Source organism: Nerophis lumbriciformis, linkage group LG19 (assembly GCF_033978685.3).
Source record: "Nerophis lumbriciformis linkage group LG19, RoL_Nlum_v2.1, whole genome shotgun sequence".
NCBI classification, from domain to species: Eukaryota; Metazoa; Chordata; class Actinopteri; order Syngnathiformes; family Syngnathidae; genus Nerophis; species Nerophis lumbriciformis.
Window position 1 is genome coordinate 38,945,083 of NC_084566.2, and position 19,400 is coordinate 38,964,482.

A 19,400-nucleotide genomic window follows, 5' to 3' on the forward strand; every position below is an offset into this window, starting at 1 on the left:
GACTCGGCCTGTGCAGGGGAGTTGTTTGGCGGAGCGCGCAAGTTTTTCTTTACTTTTAACATTTCATTTTTAATTTCCGCACACACGCCTCAACTACTCATTGTTTTTCCTCGCTTAACTCTCGCACTTTCCGCCCCGAACCTTCTAGACGTCGCGGTGGTCGCGGCGGTAAAACGGCAACTCTCCACAAGGCGAGACGGAAGGGGAAGCATCGGCTCACCGCGGCGGGCTTGAGGGGATGATGCCGACGTTGCGGGACAGCATCATGTCCCAGTCCGGGGAGAATTCGCACCAAGTCCGGGTGAAAGCCTACTACAAAGGGTAAGAAATAACCCCACCTTTTGTCACCATGGCTCCGAAAAAATACAAAGCTACTACTTAGCGAGCTTTGGAAGCAGGCGGCTAACATTAGCTCGCCGAAGCTAACGGCTGAAGCCAGTTTGGGGGGTAAAGTTGACAGGTGAAATGAAGCAGACCCCCACAACCTAAACAAGCCGTTCATCTTCTGTTCTCACTCTCCATTTACCCACATTTAACGGGAATTCAGATATATATTTTTTTTACAACGTGAAAGCGGTTAAGTTTGTTGTGTAGTACTTAGCTCGCAGTGGTTAGCCGTCCCTGCTAACTGTCAATCAACAGGCCCAGTTTCATTGAGCAATACTTCCTCCAACACTTGTTAAATGATGCTTTAAACATGTTGCTCCGTGACTTTGTCTCCATCTAGTTCAGGGCTGTCAAAACTCATTTTAGATGGGGGGGCCCACATGGAGAAAAATCGACTCCCAAGACTGGTAAAAATCACCGCACGATAACTTAAAAATAAAGACAACTTCAGATTTGTTTCTTTGTTTGAAAATAGAACATTCTGATATTGTCTCCTGCTGGCCCCACTATGGACTGGACTCTTACTATTATGTTAGATCCACTATGGACTGGACTCTCACTATTATGTTAGATCCACTATGGACTGGACTCTTACTATTATGTTAGATCCACTATGGACTGGACTCTCACTATTATGTTAGATCCACTATGGACTGGACTCTCACTATTATGTTAGATCCACTATGGACTGGACTCTCACACTATTATGTTAGATCCACTATGGACTGGACTCTCACACTATTATGTTAGATCCACTATGGACTGGACTCTCACACTATTATGTTAGATCCACTATGGACTGGACTCTCACACTAATATGCTAGATCCACTATGGACTGGACTCTCACACTATTATGTTAGATCCACTATGGACTGGACTCTCACTATATTATGTTAGATCCACTATGGACTGGAATCTCACTATTATGTTAGATCCACTATGGACTGGACTCTCACACTATTATGTTAGATCAACTATGGACTGGACTCTCACACTATTATGTTAGATCCATTATGGACTGGACTCTCACTATTATGTTAGATCCACTATGGACTGGACTCTCACTATTATGTTAGATCCACTATGGACTGGACTCTTACTATTATGTTAGATCCACTATGGACTGGACTCTCACTATTATGTTAGATCCACTATGGACTGGACTCTCACAATATTATGTTAAATCCACTATGGACTGGACTCTCACACTATAATGTTAGATCAACTATGGACTGGAATCTCACTATTATGTTAGATCCACTATGGACTGGACTCTCACTATTACGTTAGATCCACTATGGACTGGACTCTCACTATTATGTTAGATCCACTATGGACTGGACTCTTACTATTATGTTAGATCCACTATGGACTGGACTCTCACACTATTATGTTAGATCCACTATGGACTGGACTCTCACATTATTATGTTAGATCAACTATGGACTGGAATCTCACTATTATGTTAGATCCACTATGGACTGGACTCTCACAATATTATGTTAAATCCACTATGGACTGGAATCTCACTATTATGTTAGATCCACTATGGACTGGACTCTCACAATATTATGTTAAATCCACTATGGACTGGACTCTCACAATATTATGTTAGATCCACTATGGACTGGACTCTCACTATTACGTTAGATCCACTGTGGACTGGACTCTCACTATTACGTTAGATCCACTATGGACTGGACTCTTACTATTATGTTAGATCCACTATGGACTGGACTCTCACAATATTATGTTAGATCCACTATGGACTGGACTCTCACTATTACCTACTCAGTGGCCTAGTGGTTAGAGTGTCCGCCCTGAGATCGGTAGGTTGTGAGTTCAAACCCCGGCCGAGTCATACCAAAGACTATAAAAATGGGACCCATTACCTCCCTGCTTGGCACTCAGCATCAAGGGTTGGAATTGGGGGTTAAATCACCAAAATGATTCCCGGGCGCGGCCACCGCTGCTGCCCACTGCTCCCCTCACCTCCCAGGGGGTGATCAAGGGTGATGGGTCAAATGCAGAGAATAATCTCGCCACACCTAGTGTGTGTGTGACAATCATTGGTACTTTAACTTTGAACTTTATTATGTTAGATCCACTATGGACTGAACTCTCACACTATTATGTTAGATCCACTATGGACTGGACTCTCACACTATTATGTTAGATCCACTATGGACTGGACTCTCACACTATTATGTTAGATCCACTATGGACTGAACTCTCTCACTATTATGTTAGATCCACTATGAACTGGACTCACACTATTATGTTAGATCCACTATGGACTGGACTCTCACTATTATGTTAGATCCACTATGGACTGGACTCACAATATTATGTTAGATCCACTATGGACTAGACTCCCACAATATTATGTTAGATCCACTATGGACTGCACTCTCACTATTATGTCAGATCCACTATGGACTGGACTCTCTCATTTTTATGTTAGATCCACTATGGACTGGACTCTCTCACTTTTATGTTAGCTCCACTATGGACTGGACTCTCACTATTATGTTAGATCCACTATGGACTGGACTCTCACACTATTATGTTAGATCAGTGGTTCTTAACCTGGGTTCGATGGAACCCTAGGGGTTCGGTGAGTCGGGCTCAGGGGTTCGGCGGAGGTCAAGACACACCCGACTCATCGTGTAAATAAAAACTTCTCCCTATCGGCGTATTACGGATACGACAACAGCAGAAGTCACTGATTTGCAGGTGTGTAATTTGTTGTGAGTTTATGGACTGTTGGTTTTGTTCTTTGAACAAGGTGATGTTAATGGATGGTTCATTTTGTGCACCAGTAAAAAAAAACATGGTAACACTTTAGTATGGGGAACATATTCACCATTGCTTATTAACATGCAAATTAGTAACATACTGGATCTTAACTAGTCATTATTAAGCCTTATTATAACCCTAACCCTCTAACCCTGGCCCTAACCCTCTAACCCTAACCAAATAACTCTAAATTAAGTCTTTGTTACTTAGAATATGTTCCCCATACTAAAGTGTTACCAAAAACATATAACTTTGTCTTGAATTTGAAAAAAAACAAAACATTTTGTTTTTCACTAAAGAAGGGTTCGGTGAATGCGCATATGCAACAGGTGGGGTTCGGTACCTCCAACAAGGTTAAGAACCACTGACTTAACCCTTGTGTGGTGTTTGGCTCTGTGGGACCCGTTTTCATTTTTCATTCAAAGAAAAATGATACAATTAATTAATTTTTCAAACTGAGACTCACTGACTTTGGCTCATTTTCTGTGAAGAACATATATCAGAATACATATTTAATGACTACACACCATACACCCCCCCCCCCCCCCCCCCCTACACATTTCTATTACATATAAGATGTCCAGGGCTAATAGAAGTGTGGAAATTGATGTTCTGTGTAACACAGGGGTGCTCACACTTTTTCTGCAAGCGAGCTACTTTTCAATTGATCAAGTCGTGGGGATCTACCTCATTCATATATATAATTTATATTTACTTATTTATGAAATATATGTTTTTGGTAACAAGTTAAAGGTGTTTAATGATAATACAAGCATGTTTAACACATATAGTTAATATTGTTAACAAGTTAAAGGTGTTTAATGATAATACAAGAATGTTTAACACATATAGTTAATATTGTTAACAAGTTAAAGGTGCTTAAAGATAATACAAGCATGTTTAACACTTATAGTTAATATTGGTAATAAGTTAAAGGTGTTTAATGATAATACAAGACTGTTTAACACATATAGTTAATATTGTTAACAAGTTAAAGGTGTTTAAAGATAATACAAGCATGTTTAACACTTATAGTTAATATTGGTAATAAGTTAAAGGTGTTTAAAGATAATACAAGCATGTTTAACACATATAGTTAATATTGGTAATAAATTAAAGGTGTTTAAAGATAATACAAGCATGTTTAACACATAGTTAATATTGTTAATAAATTAAAGGTGTTTAAAGATAATACAAGCATGTTTAACACATATAGTTAATATTGTTAACAAGTTAAAGGTGGTTAAAAATAATACAAGCATGTTTAATACATATAGTTAATATTGTTAACAACTTAAAGGTGGTTAAAGTTAATACAAGCATGTTCAACACATAGTTATATTGTTAACAAGTTAAAGGTGGTTAAAGATAATACAAGCATGTTTAACACATATAGTTAATATTGTTAATAAGTTAAACGTGTTTAAAGATAATACAAGCATGTTTAACACATATAGATTCCTTTCTTTCATGAAGACAAGAATATAAGTTGGTGTATTACCTGATTGTGATGACTTGCATTGATTGGAATCAGACAGTGGTGATGATAACGTCCACATTTTCAAATGGAGGAGAAAAAAAGTCCTCCTTTCTGTCCAATACCACATGAAAGTGGTTGCTTTTTGGCATCTTATTTGTCCAGCTTCCGTACTCCTTTGTATACACTTTACAAGAAATACATTGTCGGCAAACTCCGTAGCTTGCTAGCTTGTGCACGCCAGCTTTCTGAGACTCTTATTTTGGTAGCGCAGGCAGGATGAAGTAGCGCTTTTATTGTGCAACTGTGCAGTCGGTCTTTGGAGTTTTGACGACAGGTACGGCGCCAGAGTCTGTAGAAATAAAGTGTTTCTCGCCTTCCTGTCGGTAATTTTAATGAGCTGGCAGCAGCCAGCGTCATCTCAGAAGACCCTCGGGTGCCGTGAATGTCAATCAAGTGACGAAAGTGACGTCATAGTGAAGATTTATGATCGCTCATTTTTAGGACTATTTTTTTAATGCCTGGCTGGTGATCGACTGACACACCCTCCATGATCGACCGGTAGCTCGCAATCGACGTAATGAGCACCCCTGATGTAACACACACACACACACACACACACACACACACACACACACACACACACACACACACACACACACACACACACACGCACACACAGTAGGCCTAGACAGGAGGAGGACATAGATCTGATGTCCTGTGTAGGTACACAGGACATCAGAGGGTCAAATGTGCGAGAAAATGAGAGCAGACAGTGTTGACAAACAATGTTGCAACCTTGTGTGTGGAACCGCAGGTGCAGAACCACAAAAGAAGAATCCCTGTGGGATGCAGAAACTGGCAGAGAAATTTTCCGTGCAACGTTCATATTGTTGTTACTCAGACAGCATTTGTGGGTCTGATGGACCCGTTGCATTTTGTGGCTTTTAATGCCTCACAATCAAACACTTTTATGTTAAAATACTGAACCGATGTTTACCTTATCCCAATAAACATATGTGCAGTATTTTAACATAAAAGTGGGAACAGATGTTTACCTTATCTCAATAAACATCTGTTCAGTATTTTAACATAAAAGTGTTTGATTGTGAGGCATTAAAAGCCACAAAATGCAACGGGTCCATCAGACCCACAAACGCTGGCTGAGTAACTACAATATGAACATTACACAAGGGTTAAAAATAAAGACAACCTCACATTCGTTTCTTTGTTTAAAAATAGAACATTCTGAAATCGTACAAATCATGTTTTTTGTTTACACTTACATTACATGTTGCTGTGAATAGTATTTTATCTTTATTTGTCGTTATTGATATTTTCTGAATAAGTTACGTGATTATGTTCATCAGTCAACTCATTGGTGTTAATTTTTAATCTATCAAGATAAAAAATATATATCAAAATCAAATTACAGTATGTTTTTTATGTAGTTTGATCATTTTCCTCGACTGATGTACTAACATCATGTGGGTTATTTTGTACATATGTAGCATCATCTACAAAGATACAAAGAATTGCTATTGCGACACCCAGTGGACACATTTAGAACAGCAGATTCTTTCATTCAAAATTTTCAGGTTAATTTCTATACTTCGCAAACTCATCCCGCGAGCCGGATAAAACCTCTTCGCGGGCCTTACGTTCGACACCCCTGATCTAGTTAGCCCAAAATGATGAACTTAAAGCTATGATTGAGAAAAAAGATACTCAGATGATCAAACTACGGTATAAACTTACTTTTGATGGTGGCGATCTTAAATCTGGCAACGATAAATAATTTGGGTGTAACAAATATTTGGAGAAAATGTTTAAGAAAGTAACTGTTAAGTTGTGGTTTAATTGCAGGCCCACTTAAGTGGTAAATACTGTGCCATTGTGTGGGCATGTTAACTTGAGCAACAGCTCCCCTTTGCAATTGTTTAAGTAGCTAAATGAATACCGTATTTTCCGCACCATAAGCCGCCCTGGGTTATAAACCGTGCCTTCAATGAACGGCATATTTCAAAACTTTGTCCACCTATAAGCCGCCCCGTGTATAAGCCGCATCTAACTGCGCTAAAGGAATGTCAAAAAAACAGTCAGATAGGTCAGTCAAACTTTAATAATATATTAAAAACCAGCGTGATGTGGGCGCGCATGGAGTCGTATATCAACATGGACGGAGCTGCGTGAAAAAAGCCACCCGGCCTCTTCGCGTAAACTTACCTTAACCACTCGCTCATCTTTTCTTCATCCATCCATCCCTTCGAGTTAGCTTTTATGATGACGCCGGCTGGAAAGGTCTCTTTTGGCAAGGTCTTCCTTTTGAATATCACCATGGGTGGAAGTTTCTGGCCATTAGCATGGCAAGCTAGAACCACAGTGAAGGATGACTTCTCATTCCCTGTGGTGCGAATATTCACCGTACGTGCTCCCGTTGTATCCACAGTGCGGTTCACAGGAATATCAAAAGTCAGTGGAACCTCGTCCATGTTGATAATGTTCTCTGGCCGGATCTTTTTTTCAGCTATCTTGTTTTTACAATATGCACGGAAAGTAGCCAGCTTTTCTTGAAAGTCTTTAGGCAGTTGCTGTGAAATAGTAGTCCGTGTGCGGATGGAGAGATTGCGTCTTTTCATGAACCGGAAACCTGTCGCTTAGTAGGAGCCATTTTGTGGTCTTTACAGATGTAAACACACAAAGGAAATGAAACGTAATATCCGCGCGCTTCTTCTTCTTCTTCTACGCGGGCGGGTGGTTGCTTACAGTAGAAGAAGAAGCGCTTCCTGTTCTATGGGGGCGGGTGCTTACCTTGGCGGTTGCTTGCGTAGAAGAAGAAGCACTTCCTCTTCTACGGGGAAAAAAGATGGCGGCTGTTTACCGTAGTTGCGAGACCTAAACTTTATGAAAATGAATCTTAATATTAATCCATATATAAAGCGCACCGGGTTATAAGCCGCACTGTCAGCTTTTGAGTAAATTTGTGGTTTTTAGGTGCGGCTAATAGTGCGGAAAATACGGTACTCAGAGCGCTTTGACACTATTTCCACATTCACCCATTCACACACACATTCACACACTGATGGTGGGAGCGGCCATGCAAGGCCCTAACCACCATCAGGAGCAAGGTTGAAGTGTTTTGCTCAAGGACACAGCGGACGTGACTAGGTTGGTAGAAGCTGGGGCTCGAACCAGGAACCCTCAGGTTGCTGGTACAGCCACTCTCCCAACCGTGCCACGCCTTCCCCAATTTAAAGTTATTATACTATTATTTGTAAGCATTTGTTCCATGGTAACGTCGGCGTTAATTGAGAAAAACTATGCTTGGAGCTCCTTATTGGGGTTAAATCTACTGAATAACCTCACTTTTGAAGGTGTTGTTTGCTGGTTTTGCTATACGATACTGGAATGAAGACTTGGAGAAGAATGTTCTTCTTTCATTAACGCATGATATTATTTTAAGTGTGACAATGTTAGATTCATAAACTGGTGTGATTGCATTCATCAAATCTAGGTAGTATAGATTTAAAATAAATATATTTTTAAAGGGGCTGGGTTGAGGGATTTTGTGTTTTCAAAACGCGAATGTTATGAAATTGTTAAAGTTAAAAGGCCCAACGATAGTCACGCACACACTAGGTGTGGTGAAATTACCCTCTGCATTTGACCCATCCCCATGTTCACCCCCTGGGAGGTGAGGAGAGCAGTGAGCAGCGGCGATGGCCGCGCTCTGGAATCACTTGGTGATTTGTTGTATTAGTTCTGACTATTAAAGCAGTGTTTTTCGACCATTGTGTGCCGTGGGAGATGATCTAATTTCACTTATTTGGGTTAAAAATATTTTTTGCAAACCAGTACCGTATTTTCCGCACCATAAGGCGCCCTGGGTTAAAAGCCGCGCCTTCAATGAACGGCATATTTCAAAACTTTGTCCACCTATAAGCCGCCCGGTGTTGTAAGCCGCATCTAACTGCGCTAAAGGAATGTCAAAAAAACAGTCAGATAGGTCAGTCAAACTTTAATAATATATTAAAAACCAGCGTTCTAACAACTCTGTTCACTCCCAAAATGTACGCAAATGTGCAATCACAAACATACGTATATCAACATGGACAGAGCTGCGTGAAAAAAGCCACCCGGCCTCTTCGCGTAAACTTAGCTTAACCACTCGCTCATCTTTTCTTCATCCATCCCTTCGAGTTAGCTTTTATGATGACGCCGGCTGGAAAGGTCTCTTTTGGCAAGGTCTTCCTTTTGAATATCACCATGGGTGGAAGTTTCTGGCCATTAGCATGGCAAGCTAGAACCACAGTGAAGGATGACTTCTCATTCCCTGTGGTGCGAATATTCACCGTACGTGCTCCCGTTGTATCCACAGTGCGGTTCACAGGAATATCAGTTGCTGTGAAATAGTAATCCGTGTGCGGATGGAGAGATTGCGTCTTTTCATGAACCGGATCCCTGACGCTTAGTAGGAGCCATTTTGTGGTCTTTACAGATGTAAACACACAAAGGAAATGAAACGTACGGTATATCCGCGCGCTTTTTCTTCTTCTACGCGGGCGGGTGGTTGCTTACAGTAGAAGAAGAAGCGCTTCCTGTTCTATGGGGGCGGGTGCTTACCTTGGCGGTTGCTTGCGTAGAAGAAGAAGCGCTTCCTGTTCTACCGGGAAAAAAGATGGCGGCTGTTTACCGAAGTTGCGAGATCGAAACTTTATGAAAATGAATCGTAATATTAATCCATATATAAAGCGCACCGGGTTAAAAGCCGCACTGTCAGCTTTTGAGTAAATTTGTGGTTTTTAGGTGCGGCTAATAGTGCGGAAAATACGGTAATTATAGTCTGCAAATGATGTGTTGTTGTTGAGTGTCGGTGCTGTCTAGAGCTCGGCAGAGTTACTATGTTATACTCTTCCATATCAATAGGTGGCAGCAGGTAGCTAATTGCTTTGTCGATGTCGGAAACGGCGGGAGGCAGGGTGCAGGTAAAAAGGTGTCTAATGCTTAAACCAAAAATAAACAAAAGGTGAGTACCCCTAAGAAAAGTAATTGAAGCTTAGGGAAGGCTATGCAGAACGAAACTAAAACTGAACTGGCTACAAAGTAAACAAAAACAGAATGCTGGACGACAGCAAAGACTTACTGTGGAGCAAAGACGGCATCCACAATGTACGTCCGAACATGACATGACGATTAACAATGTCCCCACAAAGAAGGATAAAAACAACCTGAATTATTCTTGATTGCTAAAACAAAGTAGATGCGGGAAATATCGCTCAAAGGAAAACATGAAACTGCTACAGGAAAATACCAAAAAAAGAGAAAAAGCCATTATAATAAGAGCGCAAGACAAGAACTAAAACACTACACACAGGAAAACAGCAAGCAAGTCCAAATAAGTCAGGGTGTGATGTGACAGGTGGTGACAGTACACCTAATTTGAGACAAGAGCTATAGTGATGAATGCTTGGTTATGCTTTAAAGTCATATCCAACCACTTTTTACTGTCAACTGAGTTTTGTTTTTTAATGTCCGCATTTTTTCAACGCAAAATATGTGCCTTGGCTCACAAAAGGCGGACAAACACTGTATTAAAGTACATAAATGATGATTTCTTCTAAAAATGTGTTGTTAATTGAGGGGAAATATGCTTAAAATTTCACTTGAAACTACAAAATAACTTATTTTTTGAGTATTCTTGCCTATGATAAGCTGCATTACTCTCATTAGAGTAGTTTTAGATAGGCTGCTGCAGTTTTTGTTTCTTTCCTCAATCCTTTCTGTCACAACATACATGTTATTGTATGTGTAAACATGTCAAATACAGGAATTTTGGATACTGTTGGGGACATTTTTTTTCCTTTCTTCCGACTGATGTTGTTGCAAGGTGAATTAATGTTTTGTTTTTGTAAATTTAATGAAGCATCTCGGCGATAAACTGAACTATCACCGAAGCAGGTCGTCTCCTCTAGTTAGCGGTCATCCGTCCTTCCCGCTCTTGATGGAGCCATAGATTGGAAGGCCGGCCCGGGACTTGAAAAACGTGTCATGCGAGTCCCGTCGTTCAGTACAAATACACCTGTTGCTGCGTTGCTCCCTCGCTAAGTCGGGCGAGGCAGCCACCTTTCAGCCGTGTTGTTCATGGGGTGACGTCTCTCGCAAAGGCAAACATCTCCGGCATGCGTGAGGCTGCTGCTCGGGAATGTCAGCTATGCCAGCCAAGAGGAAATGAAGCAAACTCTGCATTCGGATGGCCGTGCTTAATGAGGAAAGGACAATGAGGCGTTGCCTTGTGGGACTTTGAAGCTCTCTGCTGCTCTACTTAAACAAGCTGTATACTGTCACAGGAGAAGGATGAAAAGCTTGAGTTATTATATTAGTTATATTTGATCTCAAATACACACACACAGAAATAGGTACCTCGGTCCTGGCCAGATTGTTTTAACCCAATGTTGCCCCTGAGTCAAAACTTTTGGGGACCCCTGCGCTAAAGTAAGGCTCTTGAATGTAAACAAAGGTGGGCGTAATGATACTATTTTTAGTATCAAAAAATCTTTTGTTGTTGTTCCAAAACTCAGGCTACATAGGGAATATTAGTGTACCGTATTTCCCGCACTATAAGGCGCACCGGATTATTAGCCGCACCTTCTATGAATTACATATTTCATAATTTTGTCCACCAATAAGCCGCCCCGGACTATAAGCCGCGCCTACGCTGCGCTAAAGTGAATGTCAAAAAAACGCTGCGCTAAAGTGAATGTCAAAAAAACAGTCAGATAGTTCAGTCAAACTTTAATAATATATTGAAAACCAGCGTTCTAACAACTCTGTCCCAAAATGTACGCAAATGTGCAATCACAAACATAGTAAAATTCAAAATGGTGTAGAGCAATAGTAACATAATGTTGCTCGAACGTTAATGTCACAACACACAAAATAAACATAGCGCTCACCTTCTGAAGTTATTCTTCATTCGTAAATCCTTCGAATTCTTCGTCTTCGGTGTCCGAATTGAAAAGTTGCGCAAGCGTGGTATCCAAAATGGCCGGTTCCGTCTCGTCGAAGTCATCGGGAGTCAGTGTCGCTGTTGTTCTGTGAATCCTGCCTTCCGGAAAGCTCGGACCACAGTTGTGACCGAAATATCTGCCCAGGCATTTACGATCCACTGGCAAATGTTGGCGTATGTCGTCCGGCGCTGTCTGCCCGTCTTAGTGAAGGTGTGTTCGCCTTCGGAGCTGTGTGAAAAAAGCCACCCGGCCTCTTCGCGTAAACTTCCCTTAACCACTCGCTCATCTTTTCTTCATCCATCCATCCCTTCGAGTTAGCTTTTATGATGACGCCGGCTGGAAAGGTCTCTTTTGGCAAGGTCTTCCTTTTGAATATCACCATGGGTGGAAGTTAGCATGGCAAGCTAGAACCACAGTGAAGGATGACTTCTCATTCCCTGTGGTGCGAATATTCACCGTACGTGCTCCCGTTCCACAGTGCGGTTCACAGGAATATCAGTTGCTGTGAAATACGGTAGTAATCCGTGTGCGGATGGAGAGATTGCGTCTTTTTATGAACCGGATCCTTGTCCTTTGTAGGAGCCATTTTGTGGTCTTTACAGATGTAAACAGGAAATGAAACGTACGGTGATATCCGCGCGTTTTTTCTTCTTCTTCCGGGGGCGGGTGGTTGCTTAAAGCGCTTCCTGTTCTATGGGGGCGGGTGCTTTCCTTGGCGGTTGCTTGCGTAGAAGAAGAAGCGCTTCCTGTTCTACCGGGAAAAAAGATGGCGGCTGTTTACCGAAGTTGCGAGATCGAAACTTTATGAAAATTAATCGTAATAAAGCGCACCGGGTTATAAGGCGCACTGTTAGCTTTTGAGAAAATTTGTGGTTTTTAGGTGCGCCTTATAGTGCGGAAAATACGGTAGTAGGCTAAATGCTGTTTAACCCTTGTGTAATGTTCATATTGTGGTTACTCAGCCAGTGTTTGTGGGTCTGATGGATCCGTTGCATTTTGTGGCTTTTAATGCCTCACAATCAGAGGTGGGTAGTAACGCTCTACATTTACTCCGTTACATCTACTTGAGTAACTTTTGGGATAAATTGTACTTCTAAGAGTAGTTTTAATGCAACTTACTTTTACTTGAGTATATTTATAGAGAAGAAACGCTACTTTTACTCCGCTACTTTTATCTACATTCAGCTCGCTACTCGCTACTAATTTTTATCGATCTGTTAATGCACGCTTTGTTTGTTTTGGTCTGTCAGACAGACCTTCAAAGTGCCTGCCTTACTGGTGACGTTTCACTCCGTTCCACCAATAAAATGCAGTCACTAGTGACGTTTGACTCCGTTCCACCAATCAAATGCAGTCACTGGTGATGTTGGACCAATCAAACAGAGCCAGGCGGTCACATGACCCGACTTAAACAAGTTGAAAAACTTATTGGGGTGTTACCATTTAGTGGTCAATTGTACGGAATAAGTACTGTACAATCTACTAATACAAGTTTCAATCAATCAATCAAAAGTGTGAAGGAAAAAAGACACGTTTTTATTTCAACCGTACATCCCGTCAAAAGCCTAAAGACTGACTGCACAGTTCCTGTCTTCACAATAAAAGTGCCGCTCCATCGCGCCTGCACTTACAAAATAAGAGTCTCCGAAAGCCAGCGCAAACAAGCTAGCAAGCTACGGAATTTGCCGCCAATGTATTTCTTGTAAAGTGTGTGAAAACGAATATGGAAGCTGGACAAATAAAATGCCAAAAACCAACCACTTTCATGTGGTATTAGACAGAAAGGAGGAACTTTTCTTCTCCTCCATTTGAAAACGTGGACGTTATCATCACTACTGTCTGATTACAATCAATGCAAGTCATCAGAATCAGGTAACACACCAACTTATATTCTTGTCTTCATGAAAGAAAGGAATCCGTATGTTAAACATGCATGTATATTCATTAAAACACCTTTAACATGTAAACAAAAACGGCAAACTAAATATATATATATATATATATATATATATATATATATATATATATATATATATGATATGTGTGTGTATGTTACTCATCAGTTACTCAGTACTTGAGCAGTTTTTTCACAACATACTTTTTACTTTTACTCAAGTAAATATTTGGGTGACTACTCATTACTTTTACTTGAGTAATAAATCTCTAAAGTAACAGTACTCTTACTTGAGTACAATTTCTGGCTACTCTACCCACCTCTGCTCACAATCAAACACTTTTATGTTAAAATACTGAACAGATGTTTACCTTATCCCTGGGGTGTAACGGTACGTGTATTTGTATTGAACCGTTTCGGTACGGGGGTTCCGGTTCGGTTCGGAGGTGTACCGAACGAGTTTCCACACGGACATATTAAGTAGCGTACCACACGTTGTGTAAACAATACACACCGAGGCACAACACACGGCATGCAAGCAACTAACGGGCTACGATAGACTGACCATTAGGGCTGCAGCTAACGATTATTTTTCTATCGATTAATCTATAGATTATTTGTTCGATTAATCGGTTAATCTATAGATTATTTTTTTCGATTAATCTATAGATTATTTTTCCTTTTACCGACTATTTTTTTAATTTAAAATGAAGAGGAAAAAATAAATGTAGGCCAGTTTTTTCAAAAGGCATGGCTTTTATTTACAAAAAAAAAAAAGTATGGCCACTCAGTCAACATTGACAACAACATGACAAAATATTCTGTAACAATGTAAACATTTAAAACTTTTAACATTTAACAAAATTAAAAGTAGCTTATTTGTTTTTTAATGTGCAAATATAAAAGTAAACATCCAGTGCAAATCTTAATATTCTGCAATAGTATAAGCATTTCAAAAGTAAAAGTATTGCTTATTTTGCTTTAAAATGTGCAAAAATAAAGATAAACATCCAATACAAAAAAGTGCAAAACGAAATATTCTGTAACAACAGTGTAAACATTTCAACAAAAGTAAAAGTATTGCTTATTTTGCTTAATAACACAACAATGATAGTATGATTAAAGTGAAAGTTAATTGTTGGTTTGTACATAGTATATGTAACTGTTAATGTTGTAAAAGGTATTTGCACAACTAATTAACGTTAGCGTTTGTGACACGTCTTGTGCCGTGGGGTTCTTTCAGGACCGACAGACTGAACGCCAGACGGCTTTGCCAGGTTTACAATCTTTTAATTTTACACAAAGTCTTTTCTCTTCCAACTCTTTTCTCTTTCTTTCCTCACTTTTCAACTCCTCTTCCTCGCTCGCTCGTCGTCCTCTGGCTCCCCTCCTCTCTCGCTCCACGTCAGCTTCACTCTGGCTCCTTCCAGTCTCTCTTCCCCCTCTCTCTCTGCTGCTCCCCTTTTCTTCAGCGAGAGGAGATTGGATGATCGCGCACCTGGGCACAATTGCGGCGTCGCTCCCGGCGTGCCCCGCCTCGCCGCTCGCTCGCTGGCGCCGCCTCTCCACAGCGTTAAAGAGGAGCGCGTCTTTGTAAACACTGAACAGGCACGCCAAACGCGCCTCTCAGAGCGAAACGGTGTTTTACTTTATGAATTTACAACGCAGATACAAATGACACATCCTTGTTTTTGTGTAATGATGACAACGCGGACAATTGACTAGTTGATGGTGATGGCAAGAACGCTGTTGGTTTTCTTTTCAAATGTTCGTTCATAGCCGTTGTGCTGCTATGATAGGCCATTTCCGCTCGACACAGTGTGCGTACAACAACATTATTAGGCCGTTTATTGAAATACTCACACATTTTTGACGACTTTTGGCGTGCTTTTTTCCCCTCGCTCGCATCGTCTGCTTTGCGCTCCGCCATGACAGTAGTGTGACGTAAATATGCGACGCGTCGACGCACAAAAACGGCATCGACGTATTTACGTAACCGACTACGTCGACGCGTCGTTTCAGCCTTACTGACCATACGTCCTCTCTCACCGGACATGTCCTCTTTTGCTGTCAGGGCGGAGTTTCTTAAATGCCTCAAATGTCCGGCATTTTGAGTTAGGGTTGCGTGTATTTTCTATGTACGTTCAGGGTTAAGAAGGGGTTAAAAACAAAACAAACAGCAGCATTGGTGAGGGAGGGGCAGAGACAGAGAGAGAGAGAGAGAGTTATGATAAACGCGCATGCGTCGCCAGGCTCTGCTTTTTATCCATAGATTTATCAGATTTAATTTTTTATTATCTATAGCAGGGGTGTCAAAAGTGTGCCCCGGAGGCCATTTGCGGCCCACAGCTAATGTTTTAAAGGCCCACGGCACATTCTAAAAATACTATTAAAATAAACAAAAACATAACAAAAGTGAAATAAAAAAGCTTAAAGGTTAAAATGTAATTTAGAAAAAGTTGCAATGTTGACTAATAAAACAAAGCTGTTTTTTTTTTTTTCAAACCGTCATTGCTCAAAACATAATATTGAATCAAAATCAATGTTATTATGAATTATTGACCTATCCAAGGTTCCCATTACTTCACATCAAATATTCCACTTAGAAAAATATTTTTGGTGGAAGATTTTGCAAATTTGGTAAATAAATGACCCCAAAATTTATATTTTGTTGTTTTCTTACTGTACTGAAAATGAACCGAACCGTGACCTCTAAACCGAGGTACGTACCGAACCAAAATTGTTGTGTACCGTTACACCCCTACTTATCGCAATAAACATCTGTTCAGTATTTTAACATAAAAGTGTTTGATTGTGAGGCATTAAAAGCCACAAAACGGGTCCATCAGACCCACAAACGCTGACTGAGTAACAACAACATGAACGTTGCACGGAAAATTTCTCTGCCAGTTTCTGCATCCCACAGGGATTCTTCTTTCGTGTTTCTGCACCTGCGGTTGCAACATTGTTTGTCAACACTGTCTGCTCTCATTTTCTCGCACATTTGACCCTCTGATGTTCTGTGTACCTACACTCGATTAATATCTCGATATTTTTAGGCCATGTCACGATACACCATATATATCTCCATATTTTGCCTTAGCCTTGAATGAACACTTGATGCATATAATCACAGCAGTATGATGATTCTATGTGTCTACATTAAAACATTCTTCTTCATACTGCATGAATATATGCTCCTTTTAAACTTTCATGCAGAGAGGGAAATCACAACTAAAAGTGTATTTATGAAACAGTTATTAAGCAGTGGCACAAACATTCATGTCATTTCCAAAACAGAAAGTGCAAGATTGTCAGAGACATTTTAAAACAAGCTATTAGTGCACTTTTGTGCATGATGTCACTAAGATGACATATCAAAACAACACTAAATTAAAGTGCACTTTTTGTACAGAACGCCACTACAATAGTTTAAAACAAATAAAGTGCACCTTTGTGCATGATGTCACACAAGATATTTCAATAAGTGTCAAATAAAAATGAGCTGCATAATAGGAAATCCAATAGTGTATGTCCTTCGCTATGTGGTAGGTTCCTGCGGACGTTATCTCCTTCTGTTGTTGACTATTTGTTTCATACGGTGTTGGTCTGGAAATGGTTGCTTGGGCATTTTGTGGGTGTGGCACCGAACGGAGATGTTGACATCCGGATTTTCGAGCACTCTTCATTCTCTAGCGAGTGACTTTTTTTTAAATGATGCTACAAATTAGCAGTAATGCTACTCTTTGTAGCAACGCTTTTGCCGCATACTTGACATATTACGGTTGTCTGTTCAACATCTTCCCGCTTGAAGCCAAACCACCGCCAGACGATGGACTGTTTTTCTTGGGAATTAATTCTTCCTCCATTTGTTACCAGATTCGCACCTTCTTTCTCTCGTATTACCACTCGCACCGCTCCGCTAAAATCACAGCTAACGTTACCCATGCCGCTACCTCTCTGCTCGGCGAGGGCGTATGACGTTGCACGCGCAACAGTATGTGACGTATGTAAGAAGGCGCGCTTGTTTTATGTCTCTGTGAGAAGGAGAAACAAGAAAGAGTGAGAAACGCCTGTAGTGTAATGCCCGCAGCTAAAAGCAACTGCGTGAGAACGTATACTCCAATATCACGATTAGGGATGTCCCGATCCGATATTTGGATCGGATCGCCCGCCGATATTTGCCAAAAAATGCGTATCGGCAAGGCATGGGAAAATGCCTATCCAGATCCAGTTTTAAAAAAAAACCTCCGGTCCGTGTTTTCCAACGCACCGATTAAAATAATACATTTCACTTTTCTGCTGCGCCCTAATTTCCGTTCCTCATTTTCCAGCACACCTTCAACACATCCACAGGTCTGTGGATTCTCACGCAGTTGCTTTTAGCTGCTGGCATTACACGACAGGCTCTTCTCACTCTTTCCTGTGTCTCCCTCTCACAGACAGCAAGCGCACCTTCTTACACACGTCACATACTGTCACGTCATACGTCACATACTGTCACGTCATACGTCACATACGTATACGTCCTCTCCCAGCAGAGAGGTAGCAGCATGGCTAACGTTAGCTGTGATGCTAGCGCAGCCGTGTGACCAACGTTCCCTCTACGCACTGCTCAAACGTCCTCTGCGCACGGCAAATCTATGCCACGCACAACATCAAATAAAAAAAATAAGCGCATAACAATTTTCGACACACGGACACGACAGAGAAAACAGTTTTCGTCATCATTGTTCAAATATTGTGACGTCTGTCGAGACGCTTATCTCCATTCGGTGCCACACGTCCACACCATCAAAATGCCGAGGCAAACATTTCCACATCAACACCGTATGAAAAAATTAGTGATTTTTTTAGTTGTGATTTCCTTCTCTGCATGAAAGTTTAAAAGTAGCATATATTAATGCAGTATGAAGAAGAATGTTTTAATGTATACATGCAAGCCTTGAAAGAAAATTTTGAAAATCAAGACTACATATCCTGCAAATGGGTGCATTTCTACCCTATATTTTAACTTTAGATTTATTCTCATATCAAACTCTGACACTTACATCCGGCGCCCCCCTCCACACCCTGGATTATAAATAATGTAAATAATTCAATGTGATTATCTTGTGTGATGACTGTATTATGATGATAGTATATATCTGATAGTATATATCTGTATCATGAATCAATTTAAGTGGACCCCGACTTAAACAAGTTGAAAAACTTATTGGGGTGTTACCATTTAGTGGTCAATTGTACGGAATATGTACTTCACTGTGCAACCTACTAATAAAAGTCTCAATCAATCAATCAAAACACATAGAATCATCATACTGCTGTGATTATATGCATCAAGTGTTCATTCAAGGCTAAGGCAAAATATCCAGATATATATCGTGTATCGCAATATGGCCTTAAAATATCGCAATATTAAAAAAAGGCCATATCGCCCAGCCCTAGTTTCAATGATGTTTGCCATGTATAATTTTGTCTATTTTGTGTTTATCCTTGAATAAACAGGTCAGTTTCTTGTTACCAACCATTGTGTATTATTCAAACTCCCCTAATTCAGCTGGCTAGTTGTTATCAAGAGTACTAAAACCCTTTTCAACATGATTCTGACAACTAAGTAGGCTAAATAACTTTAAACTTTAATACATGCTTGGATAGGTCAGTATCGGTATCGGATCGGAAATGCAAAAACAATATTGGTATCGGATCGGAAGTGCAAAAACCTGGATCGGGACATCCCTAATCACGATATAGTAATTTTCTATATTGCACAGAGACAAACCCGCAATATATCAAGTATATTCCATATATCGCCCAGCCCTACATTGAAGCTTT

At 40.5% G+C, this 19,400-nt stretch overlaps 1 protein-coding gene across 1 annotated transcript in view; it reads left to right on the forward strand.

Annotated features, from left to right (window-relative positions):
• Positions 1–19,400, forward strand: part of prkci (protein kinase C, iota) — a 127,515-nt gene continuing 108,115 nt past the window's right edge. Inside the window, exon 1 of the mRNA XM_061978797.1 lies at positions 1–321. Coding sequence (XP_061834781.1) covers positions 239–321 — 83 coding nt within the window. The 5' untranslated portion in view covers positions 1–238. The remainder of the gene's footprint in view (positions 322–19,400) is intronic.